Source organism: Prionailurus viverrinus, chromosome B1, assembly GCF_022837055.1.
Source record: "Prionailurus viverrinus isolate Anna chromosome B1, UM_Priviv_1.0, whole genome shotgun sequence".
NCBI lineage: Eukaryota > Metazoa > Chordata > Mammalia > Carnivora > Felidae > Prionailurus > Prionailurus viverrinus.
In genome coordinates this window covers 199,606,399-199,630,069 of record NC_062564.1, presented here as the reverse complement: position 1 = coordinate 199,630,069, position 23,671 = coordinate 199,606,399, and the positions used below count along the sequence as shown (strand labels likewise).

Genomic DNA, 23,671 nt, shown 5'->3' with positions numbered 1-23,671 from the left:
AGACAGACCAGAAGAGACATAGACTCTGGTGGAGGCACCATTCCCGAAGCCTGGGAGCTGAAGGAGCCTGGGTCCCCGAATGATTTCATGTAGCAGAGTGTCTCTGCTCACCTGGCCTTTTAAGGTGGCATAAATGAGAAATAAACTTTCACGGCGTTAAGCCACTGAGATTTAGGGGTTCCTTGTCATAGCACCCAAAGACAATGAACCTGACGCCAAAGCCCATGCCGTCACGATTACTATGCCATGAGTCTTCAAGAAAGAGGGAAGATTTCAGCAAAGTCATAAAGGGTAGGTAGGAGATATGAGCCTTCTGCTAGAGGATTCCTTTTATGTTTTGGGAAACTTGTAAGGCTCCATTTGAAAAGCGTATTCTGCAATAAAATGAGGGTTTAAAAAAATTTTTTTAACGTTTATTTAATTTTTGAGGGAGAGAGAGAGACAGAGTGCTAGTGGGGGAGGGGCAGAGAGAGGGAGACACAGAATCGAAAGCAGGCTCCAGGCTCCGAGCTGTCAGCACAGAGCCCGACGCAGGGCTCGAACTCACAGACCATGACATCATGACCTGAGCCGAAGTCGGAAGCTCAGCAGACTGAGCCAGCCAGGTGCCCCTATGGGTTTTTTTTTTAATGTGTGTTTTTGAGTGAGAGAGGGAGACAGTAAGGGTGCGAGGGGCAGAGAGAGTTGAGACACAGAATTCAAAGCAGGCTCCAGGCTCTGAGCTGTCAGCACAGAGCCCGACGCGGGGCTCGAACTCACAAGCTTTGAGATCATGACCTGAGCCAAAGTCGGAGCTCAACCGACTGAGCCGCCCAGGTGCCCCATGCAATAAAATGAGAGTTTCAAGATGACTGTGCTAGCTAATCTCTAGGCCTGATTTGGGCCATCTCATTCATGGATTCCACATTTCACCTTCCATTGGGTCCACTTACAAAGGGCCCAGACTTGTCTTCTCTCGGGCTCTACACACCTGCTTCCTTGCCAACAGGGACCCGGGTTCCCAGCCTGTCTTCTGGATACAAGTGCCGCAGCCCCCTGCCTTCAAGGAGCGTGCAGTCTAGTAGAGACAAGAGTAAACACGCAGTTATAACACACAGTGAAGGTACAGTGATGGCGGGAAGCCGAGAAAGGCGATGCCACGCTCACCGCGTCATGAGCAGGTGGGGATGGGCTTGGGTTGGACAGTTGTCAACAGAGGAAAGCGAATCCTCGAAGGCCCAGAGAGTGGTCATCACTGGCCTTGACTGTCAGCCTGAGGAGCCCACACATAATCGTGTGGGCGCTGGAGAGCCACGGTTAAAGGTAAGCCAAGAGTCTCAGGTTCAAGACTTGCTTCCACCACTGAGTCCTCCGTGATGTCCCACACGTGGCTTTGCCTCTGAGGAAAGGCTTCTAAGTGGTTAAGGGCCCTGGGATCCACTTTCTTCAGCTGTGTGCTGGGCGATCTTGAATAAGTTACTTAACCTCTCTGTGCCTCAATTCCTCATCTGCTAGGTCCCTTCCCTCCTCAAAAGAGTTACTATGAGGATTTGACATGAGAACGAAAATAAAGCACAGAGCAGGGTCCGCAAGAAGCACACAATAAAAATCAGAAGTTGGGGTGGCCGCTGGTGGTGCGGATAACATTACTCCTGATCTGTAAAATAAAGGGCCTAGATGTGTTTATTTCTCAGGCCTATGAAGCCATGAATAACTCACCACTAACTCCCCAGCCAACAACTCAGAGGCCAAGCTTCTGGCCACAAATCGAAAGCACACAATTCCCAGCCAGGAAGAGAGGCCTAGAACACCTCCAAATGATGGCAGGAAATTGCCAGACAATGGGAGGCAAATTACCCTGTCGCCTGTTTTGCAATATTCATGTTCCTTACTGATTCACACGGAGCCTGTCATGAATTCATCTAAAAATATTCTCAGGGGTGCTATAAAAATGCACACAAATAGAGCACTTTCGTGGACGGGCCAGAGCACACACTCTGCATAGCTGAGCAGCTCATGCCCAGGTCACGCCCATAACTCCTTCGGGATTTGTAAAGACAATTGACGCCACTGAAGACGCTGGCACCGTGAGTAAATCTGTATGAAAGTCCCTTACAAAGTGCCCACCGCCAAACCGGGCTCCTTGAAAGAAGGACCACTCGAGGACAGAATTCCTCAAGCCCAGCAGGGCCACCTGATGCCATCTAACAGAGGTAAGGCCTCCCGTGCAGAAGTCAACATCGTTGGCTTGAGGCTTCCCTCCTCTGAGAGGCCTGCATGCAAGCTTGGCCCGAGGCTGGTGTTGGGGAGCGTGGATTTTGGGAGGGGGGGCTCCCACCACTCCCAGATCTGATGAAAGCGACTCCCAAAGTCTACAGTATGCAGAGGATGGCTTATGCCAAACACCTCCTTTGTCTCTGGGAGTCAGGAGTCATGTACATGCCGAGCAGAGGGTGCCTTTGCGACCAGTCCCTAATAAAAACTCTGAACTCAGGCTCTGATGAGGTCCCCTGGTGGACAACATGCCCCCTGTGTCGTCACACTCATTGCTGGAGGATTAAGTGATTTCACCGGGTGAGGACCCTGGACGCTTGCTCCTGGTTTCCTCTGGACTTTGCCCCGTGTGCCTTTTCCTTTTGACGATTTTGCTTCGAATCCCTTCACTGGAGTAAATCCCAGCCACGGGTGGAGAGTAGGGAGTCCTGACATTCTGAGTCCTGTGAGTCCTAGTGAACCATCAGACCTGGGGTGGTCCCGGGGACCCGAGACACCTCCCAGCCCTAAGGACAACACCCAGGTCCCTTTCTGACTTGGCTTGATGTTTAGGCTGCATGTTTGTGGTGGGGTTTTTCTCCCTGCTGTGTGATTCTCCTGGAGGAGTCCAGCTCCCCGACGGGGTGGGAAAGAGGCCTCTGTACATACAGATGCATGAATATGTTCTACCCTCTACCCCCTCAGCCGGCTTCCACAATGAAAGCTGAACCTAACGAAAGAAGATGTATTGACTGCAAGCAATAGTCAGGCAGGTAAGACCTTGAGAGCTTTCCGGGTTCTCCTGCCAACCACTTTTGCAATGCGAGGGGGGAAACTTTGAGTTTAATTATATAGGAAATGAAGAAGGAAAGTTTCACTTTCTCTCTGCCCCAGGCGAGAGCAGTGGAGTGTGTGTACTCGCAAATATCCTTCTTATTCAACAAAAATTACTCCTGAGCCTCTCTCCTGCTGCAGCACTCTTTCGAGAGATTGCGTGGCTGTGTTTCCGGAGGGGGGCGGGGGGCGGACAGTGCCTTCACACTGACATGTCTGTCATTTGCTCTGAAATAACACTTCCCACTCCTTTCTGTAGGTCTCCCGGGTGGCTGGAATAAAAATGATGAGTGTTTTCAATTCTGTTCAAATTGTTTCTGGCTCCTAAAAATCAGTCTTGAGGCATGGGGGGCTTTCACAGGGCATCTGATCCATTCCAAGTTCAGGGTGATGGTTTTGAGCACCAGTTCTGGAATAATTTATTTACAGAAAAGGACTAAAAACCCTAGCCTGCAGATGGGGCCACTGGAAGGATTAAATGAAGGCGTGTAGACCCTAGCATGATGTCCAGCACGTAGCAGACACTCAGTTAATCTCAGTGCCTCTCTCCTATGGGTCAGAAACACAATGTTTCTAATTTGATTTGTCAGGTTTGTTCACACCAGCAGACCCAACTCTGACACTCCCCCTCCCAAGTTTTCCCGACTGCCTGCCTCACTGGGCTAACCTCACCTCTGTTCCCCCTGCCTGGCTGCAGAAAATAAGGCGCCCACCCCTGTACACAGGGCTTCCCCGAGCCCTGATAGGGCCGTGCTCCCTTCTCCATTAGGTTCAACACAAGCATTTTTCCCAGAGAAACTTTGTGATATGGGAAAATTCTGAATCAAAGATGCAGGCTTCTCTGCTCCAGTAAGCTGGGGTCCCGAGAGGATGGAGAGCAGGCACAGGGGTCACCCTCCGTGTAGAACACACAAGACACCAACCTCCCTGGCTTGGACCTTGATTCAATCCAAGCCAGATGCCAAACCAAACAATGACTCCCAAGCCCCAATTTAAACAATGTAGCAGTGCCCTGCCCTAGAGAAAAACTGGAAACAATCTAAGAGACCCACATTAGGAAGATAGGACAGTCACGTGATGCCACAGCACACAGCTATGAGAGATCCTGGTGATGGGGCATTTTCAAGAACATGGAAAAATGTTTCCAATATAAGTGTAAGCTAAAAAAAAAAAAAAAAAAAAAAAAGAGCAGGATATAAAACGGCAGAAATGGATGATTTTTGGAAAAAGCCTTAAAAATGGCCCCTGGGTGGGGCGGAGGTCGGGACTCTCTTCTTCAGGGACAGGCTACCACCCATGAGCTGAGCGGCCTTGGGCCAGCTCCTCAGTCTTTCTCTTCCAGGCTCCTTTATTTGTACAGCGGGATTATTATCTCCGCGCCTGCTACGTGGGCCGCTGTCCAAACGAGAACTACAGATGGTGATTCATAGCGGTCGTTTTATTATTAAATTATTAACATTTAAATGCGTGCTGTTTGCTTTTGCTAACAGAAACCTGTTTGGCTTATGTAACTACTGAGACAAAGTGAGGCCAACGAGAGAGAGACAGAGAGAAAGAACGGAAAGGAAAGACTTGGGGATTTAAATACCAAAGGCAGTCCTGGTGCATGCTGAAATTAACCAGAGATAACCTGTCTCATCAAAATCATTGCCAGTTGCTTCTGCAATGACAAGATGTGCTGGTTTCTCCCTCAGTGCCAGCTGTCTCCTGCCAAGATGCCAAGCCGCTATGCCTCCCTGTCCGCCCGTCCAGCACTGATGTCTTTGGCAGGATCCGCGCTCCCCGTGCCCTACCCGGTTGCCTGAGACCAGGCCCGGGGCTGCACAGAGGTGCCCCGCCAGGCGCCTCTGCTCCCCTAAGAGTGCCGGGGCCCTCGGAGCAGTCACTAAAACTGCAGCGTGGGGTGGGGTTAATTAAAAGAACCAGAAGTCGCTTCTGGGTTCTCTGTCTGCTGGTCCGTTGGAACTTTTCCTTTGAGCAGCATCTAACATCTGCAGCTAACTGGGGCGGATCTGCTCTTGTAGAGAGAGATGGTTTTATCCTTTACCAGTGCTTGTTTACCTGCCCTCAGGGGAGGATCGGGAGAGGAAAACGATGAAATGTACCATTTCTGCTGGGAACTTGTGGGGAGTCAAATTAATGTTCTGCTGAAGCCCCGGGTTAAATACAGTAGCCAATCCCCGCCCCCCCCCCCCCCGCCGCCCCCTATCCACAGGGGATCCATTCCAGGGCCCCCGCTGGGTGCCTGAAACCTCAGATAATGCTGAACCCTACATATACTATGTTTTTTCCTATATCTACATACCTATGATGAAGTTTAATTTATGAATTAGGCTCAGTAAACGATTAACGGTAACGAAGTAGAACAACTATAACGATACATGGGAATAAGCATCACGTGAATGTGGCCCCGCGCTCTCTCCTAATGTCTTACGGTACTGTACTCACCTTTCTTTTTCTTGTGAGGATGTGAGATGATAAAATGCCCCGGTGGGGACACGAAGTGGGGTGAGGACAGAGTCGCTATGATGCAGCGTGAGGCGACTACGGACTCGGACGATGGGTCAGGAGGAGAGTCCTCTGTTGCAGACGACAGCTGACTGAGGGCCACTGACACCACAGATAAGGGGAGGGGGTGCTGCTGTACTGACACCGGGGGGGCAAACTCTGTCTCCCGTCCCAAGAGAAGACCAAACATCGCCAACTCAGAAATCAATGGAACGGTGACTAATTCAGTATAAAAGCCAAGCCATTCGCTGTTACTTTTGTTGGATTCTGGTTTTGCTTCAAGGGAGTCCTAACTGACATGGTGTGAGAGTGGGGTGATAAGTGAGAGCCCCAAGTTCTCTTTTTCATTCTTTCTTGTTCACTAATTCATTTAACAGACGTTTTTGAATACTTTTATGTTGAGAACATACCTTCGTATGCCATACATCCCACATATGCCGTTGGATAATTAAGAATCTGGCTGGCCTTTGTCCCCATGCTTGGGAAATAGCCTCTAAACCCTTGGGATGTCCTGAGTGACGAGACTGTCTTTGTTATTCGTGGCAGGCCTCTCAGCCCCCACCTGATAATTTATGCAAATGAGATAACTCGAGTGAGAGGCTGGCCAACCAAGTGATGAGAGGGGTGGGGCGTCATGCCAGGTGGTATCAGCCCCGCCTCCAAGAAGGGAAGGGGGCCTGGGGATTGACTCAATCATGCCTCTGTAATGAAACCCCAGTAATAACTCTGGACACAGAGGCTTGGGTGAGCATGCCTGGTGGACAGTACTCTGTGTATGTTGTTACACACCCATGTACTGGGAGGGTAATGCGTCTGGACTCCGTAGAGAGAACACCAGAAGCTTAGTGTGTCAAAGCCCCAGACCTCACCCGATGTGTCTCTTCTTTTGAGAATCCCCATTCCCTGGCTATGTCAGCACAGAGCCCAATATGGGCCTCAAACTTATGAGCTGTGACATCACGACCTGAGCCCAAATCAAGAGTCGGACACTTCACCAACTGAGCTACCCGGACGCCCCAACCCCTGTCTGCTTTCTAGTTTCCGTTGTCACTCATGGTACCCACCCAACACGCTCACTTGCTCAACGTTGGCTCTTCTCAGTGACTCTCCTTAATGTCCGCCCCAGTGGTCATCCTTCTCAAGGCCGTCCACTCTCTCCGGCCCGTTGCACGTGCCTGTGGGCGCATCCTGCTGACCCATCCCTCCTCACCAGATGCTCCTCCAGTGGAGCCACACCTGGGCCCCATCCCCATTGGTGCCATCCTCAGTTTCGTGCGGCCCCTTGGGACTGGAGCCCAGGCTCGGTATTGTCCACTGAGGCTCAAACCTTGCATTTCTTTAGAATACTGCTTCCAGAATCTTCCTGTAGGCTCTCCGAACAACACACATGAGCAAGAGGAGTTCTGACTCATGCTCTGGGCCGATACATCAACTCACCCGACACATCAGCCCTGTCTGCCCAGAAAGGTGGGTGCCTTCCCAGATAACAACCCCAGGAACCCAGAAATCCCCATCCTGCCTCTGATACTTCCATGCAACCCTCAGTGGGTTCTCAGGTGGGAGCCAAACATTGCAGGCCCTTGGGCAATACGGGGAAATCTCCCACCACAATTCCGGCCACCATGGACCACTGTAGCTGTACTCATGGAGCAGATCGCAGGCAAGCAGCATTCTCCTACTAAAGGTCAAGGCTTAGAATGGCACAAATCTGAGGCCATTTGCCAGGTTTCAGATTGGCATCTTGGGCCAGCAGCATGCATGACTGCTTAAAAATTTCAGGCATCATGTTACATGTGATTGGTATATAAATTAGCCTTGGATTCTGCATAGCTTTTACAAAGGCATCAGAATGCTTTAGAGAGGTAGGTATGTAGATGATATAGGTAAGCAGTTGGTAGGTAGATAGGAGGGAGGTAGGTAGGTAGGTAGGTAGGTAGATAGATAAGTGGAAGAGAGGTAAGATAGATGGGAGACAGGTAGACAGATGCGTAAAGAGAATTAGGTAGATGGATGGATGGATAGATAGATGTGTGAATGTGGTAGAACTAGAATTTTTACATAGGGCAGATGGGAATTTGCTTGAGGGTGAGGAGGTCTAGCAGACTTGCCTTGGAAGTGCATTTGCACATAAAGAACTTTTTAAAAAATCTTAAATGTATACATTTACTCATTACACATCAAACATTCATTACAAAGGTTTATTGTGTGCCACACCCTTTTCTAGGTGCTGGCATTACAAAAGCAAGACAATTGTGAACATTATGTCTACGGGGGGCTTAGATTCTAAAGTAAAAGGAAGAGTAGACAAGAAGCAAATAAATATATAACACCTCAGGTTGGTGAAATACTACAAAGAGAGATAAGTTAAGGCAGGGGCTAGAGAGTAATGGAGAGATGCTGTTATGGATGGGCTGGTTGAGAAGAAATCTCTGAGAAGAGGACGTTTCAACAGAGGCCAGAAGTAATCAAAGGAGACAGCATAGGAATATCTGGGAAAGAGCATTCCACTAAAGGGAACAGCAAGTGCAAAGGTCCTGGGGTACCAAGTGCATGTGTGTTTGAGGGTCAGCAGGTGGGGAGGGGGTCATGGGGATGAGAAGAGGCAGTGAGGGGAACATGCCAGAAATAAGAGCAGAGTGGTCACTAGGCACCAGACCCCGGGCATAGGCCACAGCAATCGGGGTTGACTTCTAGGTGTGTTGGGTGGCTGTGGAAGGTTTGAAGCTGAAGCACAGTATGATCTGCCTCAATTTTTAAAGGATCCCTTGGGCTTTGGGGCTGAGAATAAATTGTAGAAGCCACAGTGGAAATAGGAAAACCAGTTAGAAGACCCTGCAGTGGGCCAGGCTGGACTTCCTTGAAGGGTAGATGTTGGGGTATGATGGTGATCAATGCACCACCACAGCACAGAAACTCTGAATTTTCAGTGGCTAAGGATAGTAAAGACTTCTTTCTACCTCATGCTAGCTCATGCCTAGTGCCTGCCAGACCATTTTCTGCTTCTCTAGTACCTATGCCATCTGGGGGAAGAAAAAACTGAGGAAACTTCTGGATTCCTCACTTCAAGGCTAAGCCTCAAGTGGCTTATATTCACTTCTGCTCAGATCCCATTGTCCACAGTTGGCCAAGGACCTATCATGGATGCACAAGGCATGTGGGTGTTCTCTTCCAAATGGGGCATAAGTAGTCAGATGGGAAACCAACGGGAAGTTAGGGAGTGGAGGTTAAAGGGCCGCCCATCCCACCCCAGGAACTAGGTAGGATACATTAACCTCCCTGGGCCTCAGTTTCCTCATCTATGAAATGGGGTTGGTATACACAAAAATAAACTCAAAATGGATGAAAGACCTACATGTAACACAAGAATCCATCAAAATCCAAGAGGAGAAAACAGGTAGCAACCTCTTTGACTTTGGCCACAGCAACCTTCTTACAAGACATGTCTCCAGAGGCAAGGGAAACAAAAGCAAAAATGAACTACTGGGACCTCATCAAGATTAAAAGCTTCTGCACAGTGAAGGAAACAACCAACAAAACTAAAAGGCAACTGACAGAATGGGAGAAGATATTTGCAAATGACACATCAGATAAAGGGTTAGTATCCAAAATCTAGAAAGAACTTATGAAACTCAACACCCTAAAAACAAATTATCCAGTGAAGAAATGGGCAAAAAACATGAACAGACACTTTTCCAAAGAAGAAACCCAGATGGTTAATAGACACATGAAAAGATGCTCAATGCCACTCATCATCCGAGAAATACAAATCAAAACCATGATGAGATATCACCTCACACCTGTCAGAATGCCCAAAATTAACAACTCCAGAAACAACAAACGTTGGCAAGGATGCTATGTTTGTGGGAATGCACACTGGTGCAGCCACTCCGGGAAATAGTATGGAGGTTCCTCAAAAACTTAAAAATAGAATTATCCTATGACGCAGCAATTGCACTATTAGATATTTACCCAAAGGATACAAAAATGCTTATTCGAAAGGACACATGCACCCCAGTGTTTATAGCGGCCAAATTATGGAAAGAGCCCAAATGTCCATTGACTGATGAATGGATAAAGAAGATATGGTACATACATAGAATGGAATACTACTCAGTGATGAAAAAGAATGAAATCTTGCCATTTGCAACAACGTTGATGGAACTAGAGTGTATTATGCTAAGCAAAATAAGTCAGAGAAAGACAAATATCATGTGGTTTCACTCACGTGGAATTTAAGAGTCAAACAGATGAACATAGGAGAAGGGAAGGAAAAATAAAATAAAAACAGAGAGAGGCACACCATAAGAGACTCTTAAATATAGAGAAAAAAAAACAGAACAGAGTATCCAAGAACTGTGGGAAAACTACAAAATCTGTAATATACATGCAGTGGGAACACCTGGAAGGAGAAAAGACAGAGGTAGAAACAAAGGAAATATTTGAGGCAATAATGACTGAGAATTTCCTCAAATTAGGATCAGATACTAAACTGCAGATCCAGAAAGCTCAGAAAACACCAAAACGTATAAATTCTAAAACAAACAAACAAAGAAAAAACACTACACCTAGGCATATCATATTCAAACTTCAGAAAATCAAAGATTAAAAAAAATCTCTTGAAAGAAGCCAGATGAAAACAATCTTACCTACAGAGGAGGAAAGATAAAATTTACACCCAAATTCTCCTCAGAAACCATGCCAGAAGAGAATGAAGTGAAATACTCAAAATATTGAGAGAGAAAAAAACCCACCAACCTAGAATTCCATACCCTGCAAAATTATCCTTCAAGAGCGAATGAAAGGTAAGGGTGCCTGGGTGGCTCAGTCAGGTAAGCCTCCGACTTTGGTTCAGGTCATGATCCCACAGTCTGTGGGTTCGAGCCCCACATCAGGCTCTGTGCTGACAGCTCAGAGCCTGGAGCCTGCTTCAGATTCTGTGTCTCCCTCTCTCTCTGTCCTTCCCCTGCTCATATTCTCTTTCTCTCTCTCTCTCTAAAATAAATAAACATTAAAAAATTTTTCCAAACTATGAATGAAAAGTAAAGACTTTTTTCAGACAAACATTGAGTGAATTTGTTGCCAGTAGATCTGTGCTGGAAGCCGAGCTATCCCAGCCTGAGTGGCAGGACCCGGGCTGTGGATGGATTGATGACTGCAGGGCGGCCCAACCAACAGTGAAGCTTCTTGTACTCCCGCTTTTAGGTAATTTGGCCTTATTAAAGTACCTGGGGTATTGTCTGTTGGGGAATTGCCCTCTGCAGCCCCCCTGGGAAAAGAACCATTAGGGAAAAAAAAATAAGGTTCCACAAGAAATTGTGTGGCCTTATGTTTAGCCCTTGCCATCCCCTATGGAGACTCCTCTACTTACAGGAAGGATAGCCTTATCCCTTTGCCAGCAAAGAGGGCCTGTAAAGAAGAGACATATGGATCTTAAAGCCCCACTCCAGCAACTAAGGAGTGTATCTCTGGGCACAGGTGACTTCAACCCCTAGGCCCACCTGGCCTCCGGAGGCATTCCAGATGATGACTGAACCTAGTTGGTTAAGGTACAGAATGGTTCATTAGTTTCTAGGTGCATTGTCTCTCTGAGAATGTATGAGGCATGGGTTTCTAAGGCTTTTTCAGCCCCTTTCTGGCACCTCGGAGCGAGGCAAACACATTGTTCTTCTGGCCTCATGTGGTTAGGAGGTCATGCCCCTGTAACTGTTCCACTTGAGGTGTTGAGAAATGGAGGGCCTTTCACGAGAACAGCAAAGCAAATGCTTTGTAGATTATAGATAAACACAGATGGATAATGGAAAAATGTAAGAGATTAATCTGTGATATTACAAAGGGTATGCGGGAAAGTTAGGGGAAAATCATCATGTTATTTCTTAAAGGTTGTCTGTACATAGGAACATTTTCAAAATTAGGTAATGTTAGAAAAACATAGATGACGTATGTTACAAGGAAATCACTAGCAAAAATGATGTCACGTTTGCTACAATAAATTGGCCAGTTCAACACACTGCTGTTGTCTGTGTCCATTTTATTTTAGTTTTAGTTTTTTATTTTAGTTTTGTTTTATTTTCACCGATGCTGTTCTTCCTTTGGGAACCCCTGGACCTGCTGGAGCTGGTCTCCGGTAGATCTGCCTCGCAAGAAATGTTAAAAGAAATTCTTCGAAGGAACCAAATATAGGTCAGAAACTCAGCCTTCCATAAAAAGAAGAACACAGGAGAATGAATAAGTAAAGGTAAAAATGAAAACTTTTTTTCTTGTTCTTAATTAATCTAACAGACCATTATCTGTTAATATTATCTATTGATTATTATCTATTAACAATCAATAGGTTATTATTTTGTTCAGAATATTTGTGAAATACTGAGGTATAAATCTCACAATTAATTTTGTTCAAAATAATAATGATAGTAATGTATTCGATTATCTATATAATATGCTTATGTCTAAGTGGGTGGGAGGGAGGAATTAGAAATATTTTGTTATTATAAAGAACTAACATTACCAGTGAAGTAAAGTAGTATTATTTGTAAGTAGACTTGGATTAGTTGAAAATGCATATTATAAACTCTTGAGCAACCACTAAAGAAAGTTAAAAAAAGGGGGGGGGATTGATATGCTAGGAAAAGAGAGAAAATGGAATCATACAAAATGCTCAGTTGAAACCACAAAAGGCAGAAGTATGGGACAAAGAACAAAAATAGGGACAAAGAACAAGGGTGACAAATAGAAAAAGGAACAGATACAGTGTAGATATTAATTGAACTGTATCAGTAATCACCTTAAATGTCAATGGTATAAAATATGGCAATTAAAAGACAGAGATTGTCAGACTGGGTCAAGAGAACAAACTGTCTGTTTATTGCTATATGTTGTCTATAAGAAACCCACTTAAAATATAACGACACATGGGGCACCTGGGTGGCCCAGCCGGTTACCATCTGACTCTTGATTTTGGCTCAGGTTGTGATCTTACATTTTGTGAGATTGAGCCCCACATGAGGCTCTGCACAGAGCCTGCTTGGGATCCTTTGTCTCCCTCTCTCTCTGCCCCTCCCCTACTCTCTCTCTCTCTCTCTCTCTGTCAAAAATAAATAAAGTTTTTTTTACAAAAATATAAAGACACATATAGATTTTAAAAAGTACAGGGATCGGGGTGCCTGGGTGGCTCAGTCGGTTAAGCCTTTGACTTTGGCTCAGGTCATGATCTCATGGCTTACGGGTTTGAGCCCCGCATCAGGCTCTGTGCTGACAGCTCAGAGCCTGGAGCCTGCTTCGGATTCTGTGTCTCCCTCTCTCTCTGCCCCTCCCCCCTCACGCTCTGTCTCTCTCTCTTTCAAAAATAAATAAACATCAAAAAAAATTTTTTTAAGTACAGGGATGGACAAAGATATACCATGCTGACATGAATCAAAGGAAAGCAGTAAAAACGATATTAATTTCAGACAAGGGATACTTTGGCAAGAAGAGTTAACAGGGAAAAAAGGGGGCGTTACATATGGTTAAAGGGACCAATACTGCAAGAAAATATAACAAGCCTTAATGTGTATGTGCCTAACAACAGAGCATGAGAATACATAAGGCAAATACTGACAGAATTGTAAGGAAAAATAGATGACCCACTATTAAAGTCAGAGACTGAAACACCCCTCTGTCAGAAATGGATAGATGCAACAGGCCAAAAATCAGTGAGGACATAGCTGAACTCAACAACACCATCAGCCAACTGGATACAGTGGACGTCTACAGACTATTTCATCCAACAGTAGAATATACACTCTTCTCAGGCTCACATGGACATTCAGCAAGATAGACCACATTCTGGGCCATAAAACACACCTTATCAAATTTAAGAGAATCTAATCATACAGTGTCTGGTCTCAGACCATAATGGAATTAAACTAGAAATCAATAACAGAATATGCTGGAAAATCCCCCAAACTTGAAGATTGCACAACACCCTTCTTTTTTTTTTTTTTTTAATTTTTTTTTTCAACGTTTATTTTATTTTTGGGACAGAGAGAGACACAGCATGAACGGGGGAGGGGCAGAGAGAGAAGGAGACACAGAATCGGAAACAAGCTCCAGGCCCTGAGCCATCAGCCCAGAGCCCGACGCGGGGCTCGAACTCCCGGACCGCGAGATCGTGACCTGGCTGAAGTCGGACGCTTAACCGACTGCGCCACCCAGGCGCCCCAACAACACCCTTCTTAATAACACATGGATCAAAGAAGAAATCTCAAGAGAAACTTTAAAATAACTTGATCTAAATGAAAATGAAAATACAACTCATCAAAATTTGTGGGTTGCATCAAAAGCAGTGCTTAGGAGAACATTTATAGCATTGAATGAATATATTAGAAAAGATGGGAGATTTAAAATCAATAAGTTTCCATTGTAGGAGACTAGAAAAAGAAAAGCAGATTAAATCCAAAGTAAGCATCATACTGGAAGTCCTAGCTAATGCAATAAGACAACAAGAGGAAATAAAAGATACACGTATTGAAAAAGAAGAAATAAAACTGTCTATTTCACAGATGACATGGTCATCTGTGTAGAAAATTTGAAAAAATTGACCAAAAAAAATCTGGAACTAAGAAGTGATTGATTATAGCACAGTTGCAAGATAACAAGATTAATATATGAAAGCCAATTGCTAAAAAAAAAAAAAAAAAAAAGGGGGCGCCTGGGTGGCGCAGTCGGTTAAGCATCTGACTTCAGCCAGGTCACGATCTCACGGTCCGGGAGTTCGAGCCCCGCGTCGGGCTCTGGGCTGATGGCTCAGAGCCTGGAGCTTGTTTCCGATTCTGTGTCTCCCTCTCTCTCTGCCCCTCCCCCGTTCATGCTCTGTCTCTCTCTGTCCCAAAAATAAATAAACGTTGAAAAAAAAAATTTGAAAGCCAATTGCTTTCCTATATACCAGTAATGAAAAAAAATGCAATTTTAAATTTAAAATATTACCATTTACATTAGTATTAAAGAAAATGAAATACTTAGGTGTAAATCTCACAAGTTATGTAACATCTATATCAAAAATAAAGACTCTGATGAAAGATATCAAATAGGAGCTAATTAAATGGGGAGATATCCCATGTTCATGGATAGGGAGACTCAATATTGTCAAGATGTTCGTTCTTCCTGACTTCATCTATAGATGCAATACCATCCCAATCAAAATCTCAGCAAGTTATTTTGTGGAAATCTACAAACTAATTCTAAAGTTTATATGGGAAACAAAAGACCCAGAATAATCAACTCCTAACACTGAGGGAGAACACAGTTGGAGGACTGACACTATCTCACTTTGACTTACGATAAAGCTACAATAATCAAGACAGCATGGTATTTGTGAAAAAACAGACAAATAGATCAATAGAATAGAACAGAGAACCCAGAAACAGACCCACATTAATACAGTGAACTGATCTTTGCAAAAGAGCCAAGGCAATACTATAGAGCAAAGATGGTCTTTTCAACAAATGGTACTGGAACAATAGATATGCACATATCAGAAAAAAAATCTAGACACAGACTTTATACCTTTCACAAAAATTAACTCAAATTGGTTCACAGACATAAATGTAAAACACAAAACTATAAAATTCCTAAGAAAGAACAGGAGAAAATCTCGATGACCTTGGGTGTGGTGACTTTTTTTTTTTAATGTTTATTTATTTTTGAGAGAAAGAAAGCATGAGCAAGGGAGGGGCAGAAAGACACAGAATCCAAAGCAGGCTCCAGGCTATGAGCTGTCAGCACAGAGCCTGATGCAGGGCTCAAACCCATGAACCGTGAGATCATGACTTGAACCACAGTCAGCACTTAACCAACTGAGCCACCCAGGTGCCCTATGGTGATGACTCTTTAGATATAACACCGAAGACACGATCTGTGAAAGAAATCATTGATAATCTGGGCTTCAATTAAATTAAAAACTTCTGCTCTGGGAAAGACAATGTCAAGAGAATGAGAAGATATGCCACAGACCTGGAGAAAATATTTGCAAAGATACATCTGACAAAGATCTGTAATCTAAAAATATACGAAGAACTCTTAAAACTCAACCAAAACAACACAAACGATCTGATTAAAGGATGGGCAAAAGATGTGAACAGAAACCTCACCAAAGAAGATTTATTGACGGCAAGTGAACGTTTGAAAAGATGTTTCTATCTTTCCCAAAAACATATGAAAAGGTATCCAACATCATATGTCATTAGGGAATTGCAGTGGAAACGAGATACCAGTACTCACCTATGGAACATTCCAAATCCAAAATACTAACAACATCAAATGCTGGTGAGAATGGGAGGCAATAGGAAATTTTGCTCATTGCTTCTGGGAATGAAAAACAGGACAGCCACTCAGGACGATGTTTTGTCTGTTTATTGCATAACTAAACGTACTCTCCCTCTTTGATTCAGCAATGGTGCTTCTTGGTATTTACACAAATGAACTGAGAACTTATGTCTACAAAAAAAACCCGCACATGGATGTTTACAGCAACTTTGTTCATAGTTGCCAAAACTTAGATGCAGTCAAGATGTCCTTCAGCAGGTGAGTGGCTCAATAAACCGGTACATGCAGACAAGGTGTTATTACACTGTATTAATACAATGCATTAATGTATTGAATATTATTCAGCTGTAAAGAACAAAGGAGCTTTCGAGCCATGAAAGGACCCGGAGGAAACTCATAGCGGGGGAAGCTTTTGGGGGTGAGGGATACGGAGGGGGGAGTGCTTCCCTTTTCTTCCTGCACAATTTTGCTGTGAACTGCTTTCAAACTGATCTAAAAAAATAGTTTCTTAATCGAAAACAAGTTTTAAATGACCGAATTGCTCCTTCCTCCTGTTCCCACAGTCATGGCTTGAACTTCTGTTTTTCCATCCACATCATTTCATTCAGGGTTCAAGTTTCACATGGCTTTTTGGTCCACAAACCATGAATGCAAAGGTTCTCCACCCTCTGCTGGAGTTTCTGCTGAACTGTCATGATGAGGCAAGAGTGTAAATTTCCAATCTTCTTGTTTTAATGTTTATTTATTTATTTTGAGAGACAGAAGAGAGAGCAAGCCGGGGAGGGGCAGAGAGGGAGAGAGAGAAAGAGAGAGAGACAGACAGAAAATCCCAAGCAGGCTCCACACAGCACAGAGCCTGGAGTGGGTCTTGAACCCACATACTGGGAGATCATGATCTGAGCCGAAATCAAGAGTCAGACGCTTAACCGACTGAGCCACCCAGGCGCCCCTCCAATATTCTTTTATAGGCAAATATGGACAAATCAGATCCTCGTGTCAGGACGAGGTCACAACGACGAAATCAAAGCCACTGGCTTCAGTAAGAGTTTGGGGAGGCCATCTAGGTCCCTGGCTTTCAAATGGGTCTTAGCATCAGAGCCCATTTTCCAAATGAACTTACACAGAGTCCCAAAACGTAGAAGGGTTTCAAACAAAACGAAACAAACTCAACAAAAACTAGAGCTGTCCTGGCACTCGATTCTGACACACTGCATTTTCAAATACAGTCATTATTCCTCCCAGCACATCAACCGAGAAATGCGTAGACATCCTTTCCAGATTATCGTCCAAATAACTGGTGACAACATTGAACAGAACAGGGCTCAGGAGCAAGATGTAGAAACTTCCCTCTCCTTTCACATATATAGACGCATTTGCAAAGATGTAATGATGTACTTATTTTGGACATTCTGCTGTAAAACTTTCCAAATGCACAGGAAAGTAAGGGAATAGAACAGAAACACCTACATCTGGATTTTACGGTTGTCATTATTTTTCCGTATTTCTGTCACGAATATAGCACTGATTTTTTTTTTTTGTCTCCTAATTTGGACAAACCAGCTATAAAAGACCTCTGAAGGACTGTCGAAGGACATCTGAATTTTTAAAAGGCAATTCTGCCAAGTTCAGGGCTCCTGGGAACTTTTTAGGACCCCCTGGTCCAGCCTCCCTTGTGGTTTGCACATGGGGATGCTGGGCTCCAAACGGGGCCCGAAAAGCCTTCAGAAAGGTCCACAGCCTGGCTTCCGTTTGCCCCTTTAGCTCCTGCCCTGTGCTCCCCAAAAGGCATTCTGCGTTCCAACTGCATCACGCCTGCATTCTTGCAAACATGTCACAAATGGCAAGCCTCCGTGCCTTTGTTTTACCTTTAAGGTGAAGCTGAGACATCACTTCCTCCAGAAAGCCTCCAGGTAGCCTTGACCTACCTCGCCATTACAGGGTAAGGTGGACGAAGGTGCAGCTATGACAAGCAGGAGCCAGCACCCCCTGGCATGGATAGCTACCTAAAAGCCTAGGTAGGCGGAACCAAATCTGAACCTGCAAACCAGCAGGGAGGGGTTAGGAGGGCCTGGGGATTGCACCTATAAAAGGAAGCTCCAAAAGCGAAGTAAGTATTGCTAAGACCCTCACTCAGAAGGGGGATGGGAGGACACTGAGGAAGCAGGACCCATGCAGGGGCTCCTGTTTCAATTCTGGGAACACCATGAACTCTCGGCTTGTGGCAATTACAACGTGGCCAGCTCTTGGAAGGCCTCCTCTACTGAGGACTGAAATAGAGACAACGTAACACCTGTTAGCTACCTAGTCAATCCTGCATCCGGTGCTCAGTGTAACTCCCTCAGCACCGATCATCATTCCTTCAGAAGAAGTTTGGTAACCTTGTGGGTTCTGCCTTTAGGAGCCTGCCCACTCCACCTGCAATTCTGAGCACAAGGTCCATTTCCGCCCTCTCTGTCTCCCATGCTGCAAGTCCTACGACCCCAGATAAACACCTTTGGTTGCTTTACAGACTCTTCTTGATTGACGTAACCTAACGACTTGATTCCAGACCGAAACAAAAGCCAGACAAAACAGACACCCGAATGACCACTAGCGGTAATGGAAAGCCATAAACCCAAAAAGAACAGATCAAGAAAATGTTTATGCGTAAGGTCTCTCCGTGGCTCTGTGCCGAGGATAAGATCCTCAAGCACTGGCCCCTGGGAACTCCGGAGACCCCTGTCCTTGCCCTGCACTCTCCCAGGACCCTCCAAGGCAGGGAACTGAACCCTCCACATTGTCACCATTGTCTGTTTCTGTACCTCCCATCCTCCCCTCGAGGGCAGAGGCTGGTCTCACTCCTCTCTCTCCCTCTCCTAGGTCCCAGTGTCCCGCAAAGGGCTGGCATAGAACCAGCCTGGGAACACTCCCGAAGTTTTCCGCGTGGGCGCAGCGCCCTCTGCCGGGCGCATCCCGCAACCGCGGGGCACTCACCTGAGTTGGGGCGTTCACCACCGACAGGTTGTACCCATAGAGGAAGGAGGAGCCGAAGGCGCCCACCAGAGAGGCCACGATGAGCCAGCAGGACCAGTCCTGGAAAGGAGAGGACAGCATGTCAGATCTGGCCGTTGGGCACAGAGCTAGGGGCCCACAGGACGCACCTGGGCTGTCCCCTTGTCTGGGGAAGGGGCCCTAGAGAATTGCCCGAGTTCCCGGAACCCGCTGACAGGTGGGATCGCTGTCCACGACTACTGCGCAGGCGGACACTGGGGGAATGCGGTCAGCCCACGGAGTTCAGTTTGCTTCTGCCTGCTGCCACAGACCTGTGACTCACAGACCCACAGTCCTTAGCAGGTGCTCGGTAAGCAGCCACACACTATTATTTTAGCTGAATGTGGCCACTTTCTGGACCACATAGGAGCAAAAAGCAAAGCCAGACTTAGCCGCCAATGGTAGCGGCTGGCACTTACAAGAGGTATGGGCCAGGCATTGAGCCGAGCCCTTTCAGGGTATTATCTCACGGAACGCTCAGATCAGTACTATTTCATCCCGATTTGATAGGTGGGGAAAGAGACGCGCCGAGACGTCCGTGGTGCTGTCTGGGATGGGGGCTGGAGCCCATGCAGTCACCCACTGCACCGCACTGCCTGTCCCCCAGTGCCTCGTCATCTGGGAACAGTGTCTAGGGGCCTGAGGCTGCTCACAGCTGCACAGGTGCACACACGTTCACATGCACGCATGCACACCACTGCACACGGCCTTCCAGGCCGAGCTGTCAATCTCCAGGCCACCATGAGCACCGCAGGACAAGCACGTGCAGAGATACAGGGCTCAGCCTGGAGAACAGGGCATCTGCCCCCATGTGACCCTGTCCTTCGTCCGAGCGTGGTCACAGTCAGGACAGGACCATGCAGGAGAAACATCTGAACCCCCTGGCCGGAGCTGACCAGCTGGCAGGGGCTGGAGGCAGAAGGGGTTCCCATCCGAGGCTGGCCAGCGGAATGTGGGCCACTCTCCGGATGGAGGGGACCCAGGTGCTCTTGGAAGGCACCTTCTCTGTTATCATATAAAATGTGCGCGTGTATCGGGCCAGGCCCTGATAAAGCTCTAGAGATACAGCGGGAAACAAAACAGACAAGGTCCACAGTTCAGGGAACTGTGTCGGTCAAATACTGTCTGGAGGAGAGAGCTGGACCCCGATAGCCAACTCCCGGATCTGCCCACGTCAGTAGTCTCCTCTAGCAGGGGACACGGTGATGGACAGCTCTACCAGTCAGCTGTGGGAACCTGAGCCACTTTCTTCACCTCCCTGGGTCTCATCTTGCCCGGCTGTAAAATGGACCTAATAACAACACTGGCCACATAGGGTTGTTGAGGAATCAATGTGCTGCCGGATGAGGATGTTTAGAATGTCGCGCGCACACAGGGAGCATTCGGAAAGGCCGTTTATTTGTTTTACTTTGCCTCTGGCCCCGCCATACAGAACGGCTGTTGTTCGAATTAGGTGCCAAGCTGCCTCTTGGCCCTGCCCGTGCAGATACATGTGCCCGAAATTCCCCTTCTAGAGACTTTGGCACCTGCAACCCTTTCCCCACACCTTCTCCTCTGAATGAAAACTCCACCCCCTCTTTGGTTCAACTCTGTCCTACCCCCAGCTCTGCCACTTAATGACTGTAACCTTGGGCCAGTGGCATAACTGCTCTGTGACTCAGTGTGCTTATCTGAAAACAGGGATAACAGACCCCACCTCACAGGCTGTTATGCTGAAAAAAGAGTTAATTAAGGCAGACAAGGCCTCTCCTGTCCTGTGGCAGGTGCCTGTGAGCATTAGCAGCAGAGTCGGGGCGGTGCCCAAGGGTCTTACTTTTAGAGGGGAGGGGGTCTTGCTTCCAGGCACCGAGCCTGAGGCAGAGAAGGTATTCAGTAAATGCCAGTGAGAGGACGGAGGGGAGAAAAAGGGTTTATAAGCCACAGGGGCGGACATTGCCAGGTGTGGGGCCAGAATGGGTTTCTACAGGAAGAAGAGCCTGAACTGAAAGAGATTCATTGCTAGAACAAGAACTGCATTTTGGACGAAGTGCCCATCCTCCGCGGTCTTTTATCTTCGCACTTATCTTCTGGGTCTCAGCTCATATGTCACACTGCCTGACTCCCTGGCCCGCCCCGGACACCTTCTCTTCCTGGACCCCCTTGCCCTGTCCCCTTGTCTGTACCCATCAGAAGCTAGAGAAAGGCAGGTGGGTGTCTCTCCTTGGAGCCCCTGCCGCTGCTTGGCCAGCCCTTGCCCACCCCCTCTCACCACCGGCCCCCGGGGACAGAGGTACCTGCTGTGGGGGCGGGAAGGAAAGGGGACACCACCCAGCACCTGCCAGGCTGTTCACGAGCACGGCCACGTTGCCAGAGCTGGAACTCCACGGCCAAGGTCACGGGGACCTGGGTGCCGGCTCTCACGGCAGGCTTCTGTGACCCAGGGCTCCAGGCGGCGGAGGCAGCCGCAGCCGCCCACGCTGGGCCTTCCCACCCCCTGGCAGGTCCTGAGGCCGCTTTCTGCGTTTACCTTTCTGGTCCTCCCGCCCGGCGTCCCTCTCAGGGCGCGGCCACACTCGGCGGCCCCCGGATGGCCGGGGCTGCACGTCAGGGGAGCCCAGGCCCGGGAGTCCATGCTCCCGCAGGCCATCCCGGGGCATCTCGGTGCAGGAGGCAGAGTCCACGAGGGGGCGGGGCCTGGCAGGAAAGCGGCCGCTCTGTCTTGTCTGAACAGGAAACGGGCACCGTGCGCTTTCGCCCCTGCTGTCATAGCAGCACCGAGGAATCCTGGAGGGAAACTGGCCTTCTCGGGACCCACCACTCAGGGTATGGATTTTTCCTTTGGCATCAGCACCTTTCATTTTCCTGGCCAACGAGGCCAGCGAGCCGGGAGGGGAGCGCTGGCCATAAAGCCGGGGCGCCTCTCCCAGGATCGGCACAGAATGCCAGGTCACCGACGGCAGGGAAAGCCGGCTGGGGTCCCCACCCTGCCTCTCTAACTGCGTGTCCTTAACCTGGTCACTTGGCTTCTCTGAGCTGCTGCGTTTACCAGGGCAACACGGAAGACCGATCCCGCCTGGACTGCCCTGCAGTTCCTCTGAGGCTCAGGTAGAAATCACACAGCCCCGGCCAGCGTGCTGGACATAGGCGTGGCCGCCCTTAGCTCGGGCACAAATGGGGAGGCTCTGGGTTTGGAAGAAAAAGAACCTGCCAGTCGGTCATTCCTCTATGCTTCTCATTCAGCATTGGCTCGGGGAATACCTCCCACGTGCCCTCCCCAGGCTGGCTCAGCTCAGGGAAAGCATTAAGGAGGCAAGACCTCTCATGCACGCCAGACGTCATGAGAATTTGTTCACCACGTGGCCAACTTGTCCTGGATGTCGGAGAAGTGTACCTTTAATCGTGACAGGTTTAGGACAGCTTGCCTCGGCCATTTGCACCCAGAGGCAGAGAGCAGGGGCACAGGCCGGTGGGCAAGGGCCTGACTGGGGAATTCAGAACCCCTAGGAGGCCAGGGAGGCCTCAAGTCCGCAAAGAGAGACGGGAAGCAAAGAAACTAGGTGTAGTGGAACACAGGCATTGAAACTGGGGCTGGATCACGGAAGACTTTCCGGAAGAGGTGATTTCTGAGTAGCCCTGGGAAGCATGCAGGCAGAGGGTGTGGGGTGGGAGGGCATCGAGCCAAGGCCTCCAGGCACAGATACCCTGGAGTAGGCGGGGGAGGAAGGTAATTGAGGATGGCTGGGCCCGGAAGGACGGGAAGGGGCAGCGAAGGGACAGCTGCCTCCCTGTGTCGTGAGGACCCTCGCTGTGCTGTCCGGATGGGGACGTTATACTCACCCTCATTCTTCCTCCCCTACCCCCTCTCTAGCTCAGGCCCTTCCTGCCTGGCTTCATCTGTAACAGGCGGTCTCATCTGATCTTGCTAAAACTCAATCTGAATCAGGTGCTCTCTCCCCACCCCCACCCCCCCTTGGAAATTGTTCTGTGCTTCCTCATTGGGGCTGAAAACTCAGTAGGCCCCAGGCTCCAGGAGGTCAACACAAATGTACACAAAGTAGGAGGAAGGAGGGGTGGTCGCTGGTGTCGGGGACGCCCCTGCGCTATGAAGGCTTCCAAAGTCAGCAAGCATTGTCCACCGGCCAGCAGGTACCCCGGGTGTGGACTTGAGGCCCCCCTCAAAGCTGTCCCTGCACGCCTCTCCTGCCTTAACTTTGCTGCCCCAAAACCTGCTGAAATTGACCTCTGAGGTCCCCAGAGGGGATGCAGATCCCAGGGGTGGAAAGAGACCAACTGCCAGCGGCCGCCCCGGCCCCAGCCCTGCACCTGTCCCAGAACCGAAGACCAGACACACATCTGTCCAGCCACACAGCAAGGCTTGTGCAGACTTCACTGTCCTTTCTGTCCCACAGTCTGGAGGCGGCGCTTGGCCTGAAGAGCTCCTCTCATTGGTGGAGGTAGCTGTCCATTAATTCCCTCCCCGGCCAGCCCACAAACCAGCCCAGAGGTGAGCAGCGACTTGGCCAAAGTCACACAGCAGTGTCCGGGCTCCAGCTATGCCGAGAGCCTGGCCTTCAAGTCAACTGCACCCCCCTTCCTTCAGGCAGGTAAGTGATCCCAGCCCCCCTGGGCTTTTCAGGGTGACCCAGTGAACGGCTCTGATTTCTGGAAACGCTTGGTGAAGCTGATAGGAGCGGCCCCCTCCCTTTGCCCCAGCTTAGCGGTTCAAAACTGCCTGGGTTTGAGCCTCTGCTCAGCCACTTAGGCTGTGAGCTCTTGCACGAGTCACTTG

General features: G+C 48.1%; 1 protein-coding gene across 2 annotated transcripts in view; it reads right to left on the bottom strand.

Moving 5' to 3' along the window:
* SLC2A9 (solute carrier family 2 member 9) overlaps positions 1-23,671 on the bottom strand; it is a 255,656-nt gene that overhangs the window by 194,905 nt on the left and 37,080 nt on the right. For both annotated transcript variants that reach the window (XM_047855181.1, XM_047855182.1), the window contains exon 3: positions 18,847-18,945. In XM_047855181.1, coding sequence (XP_047711137.1) covers positions 18,847-18,945 — 99 coding nt within the window. The remainder of the gene's footprint in view (positions 1-18,846; positions 18,946-23,671) is intronic.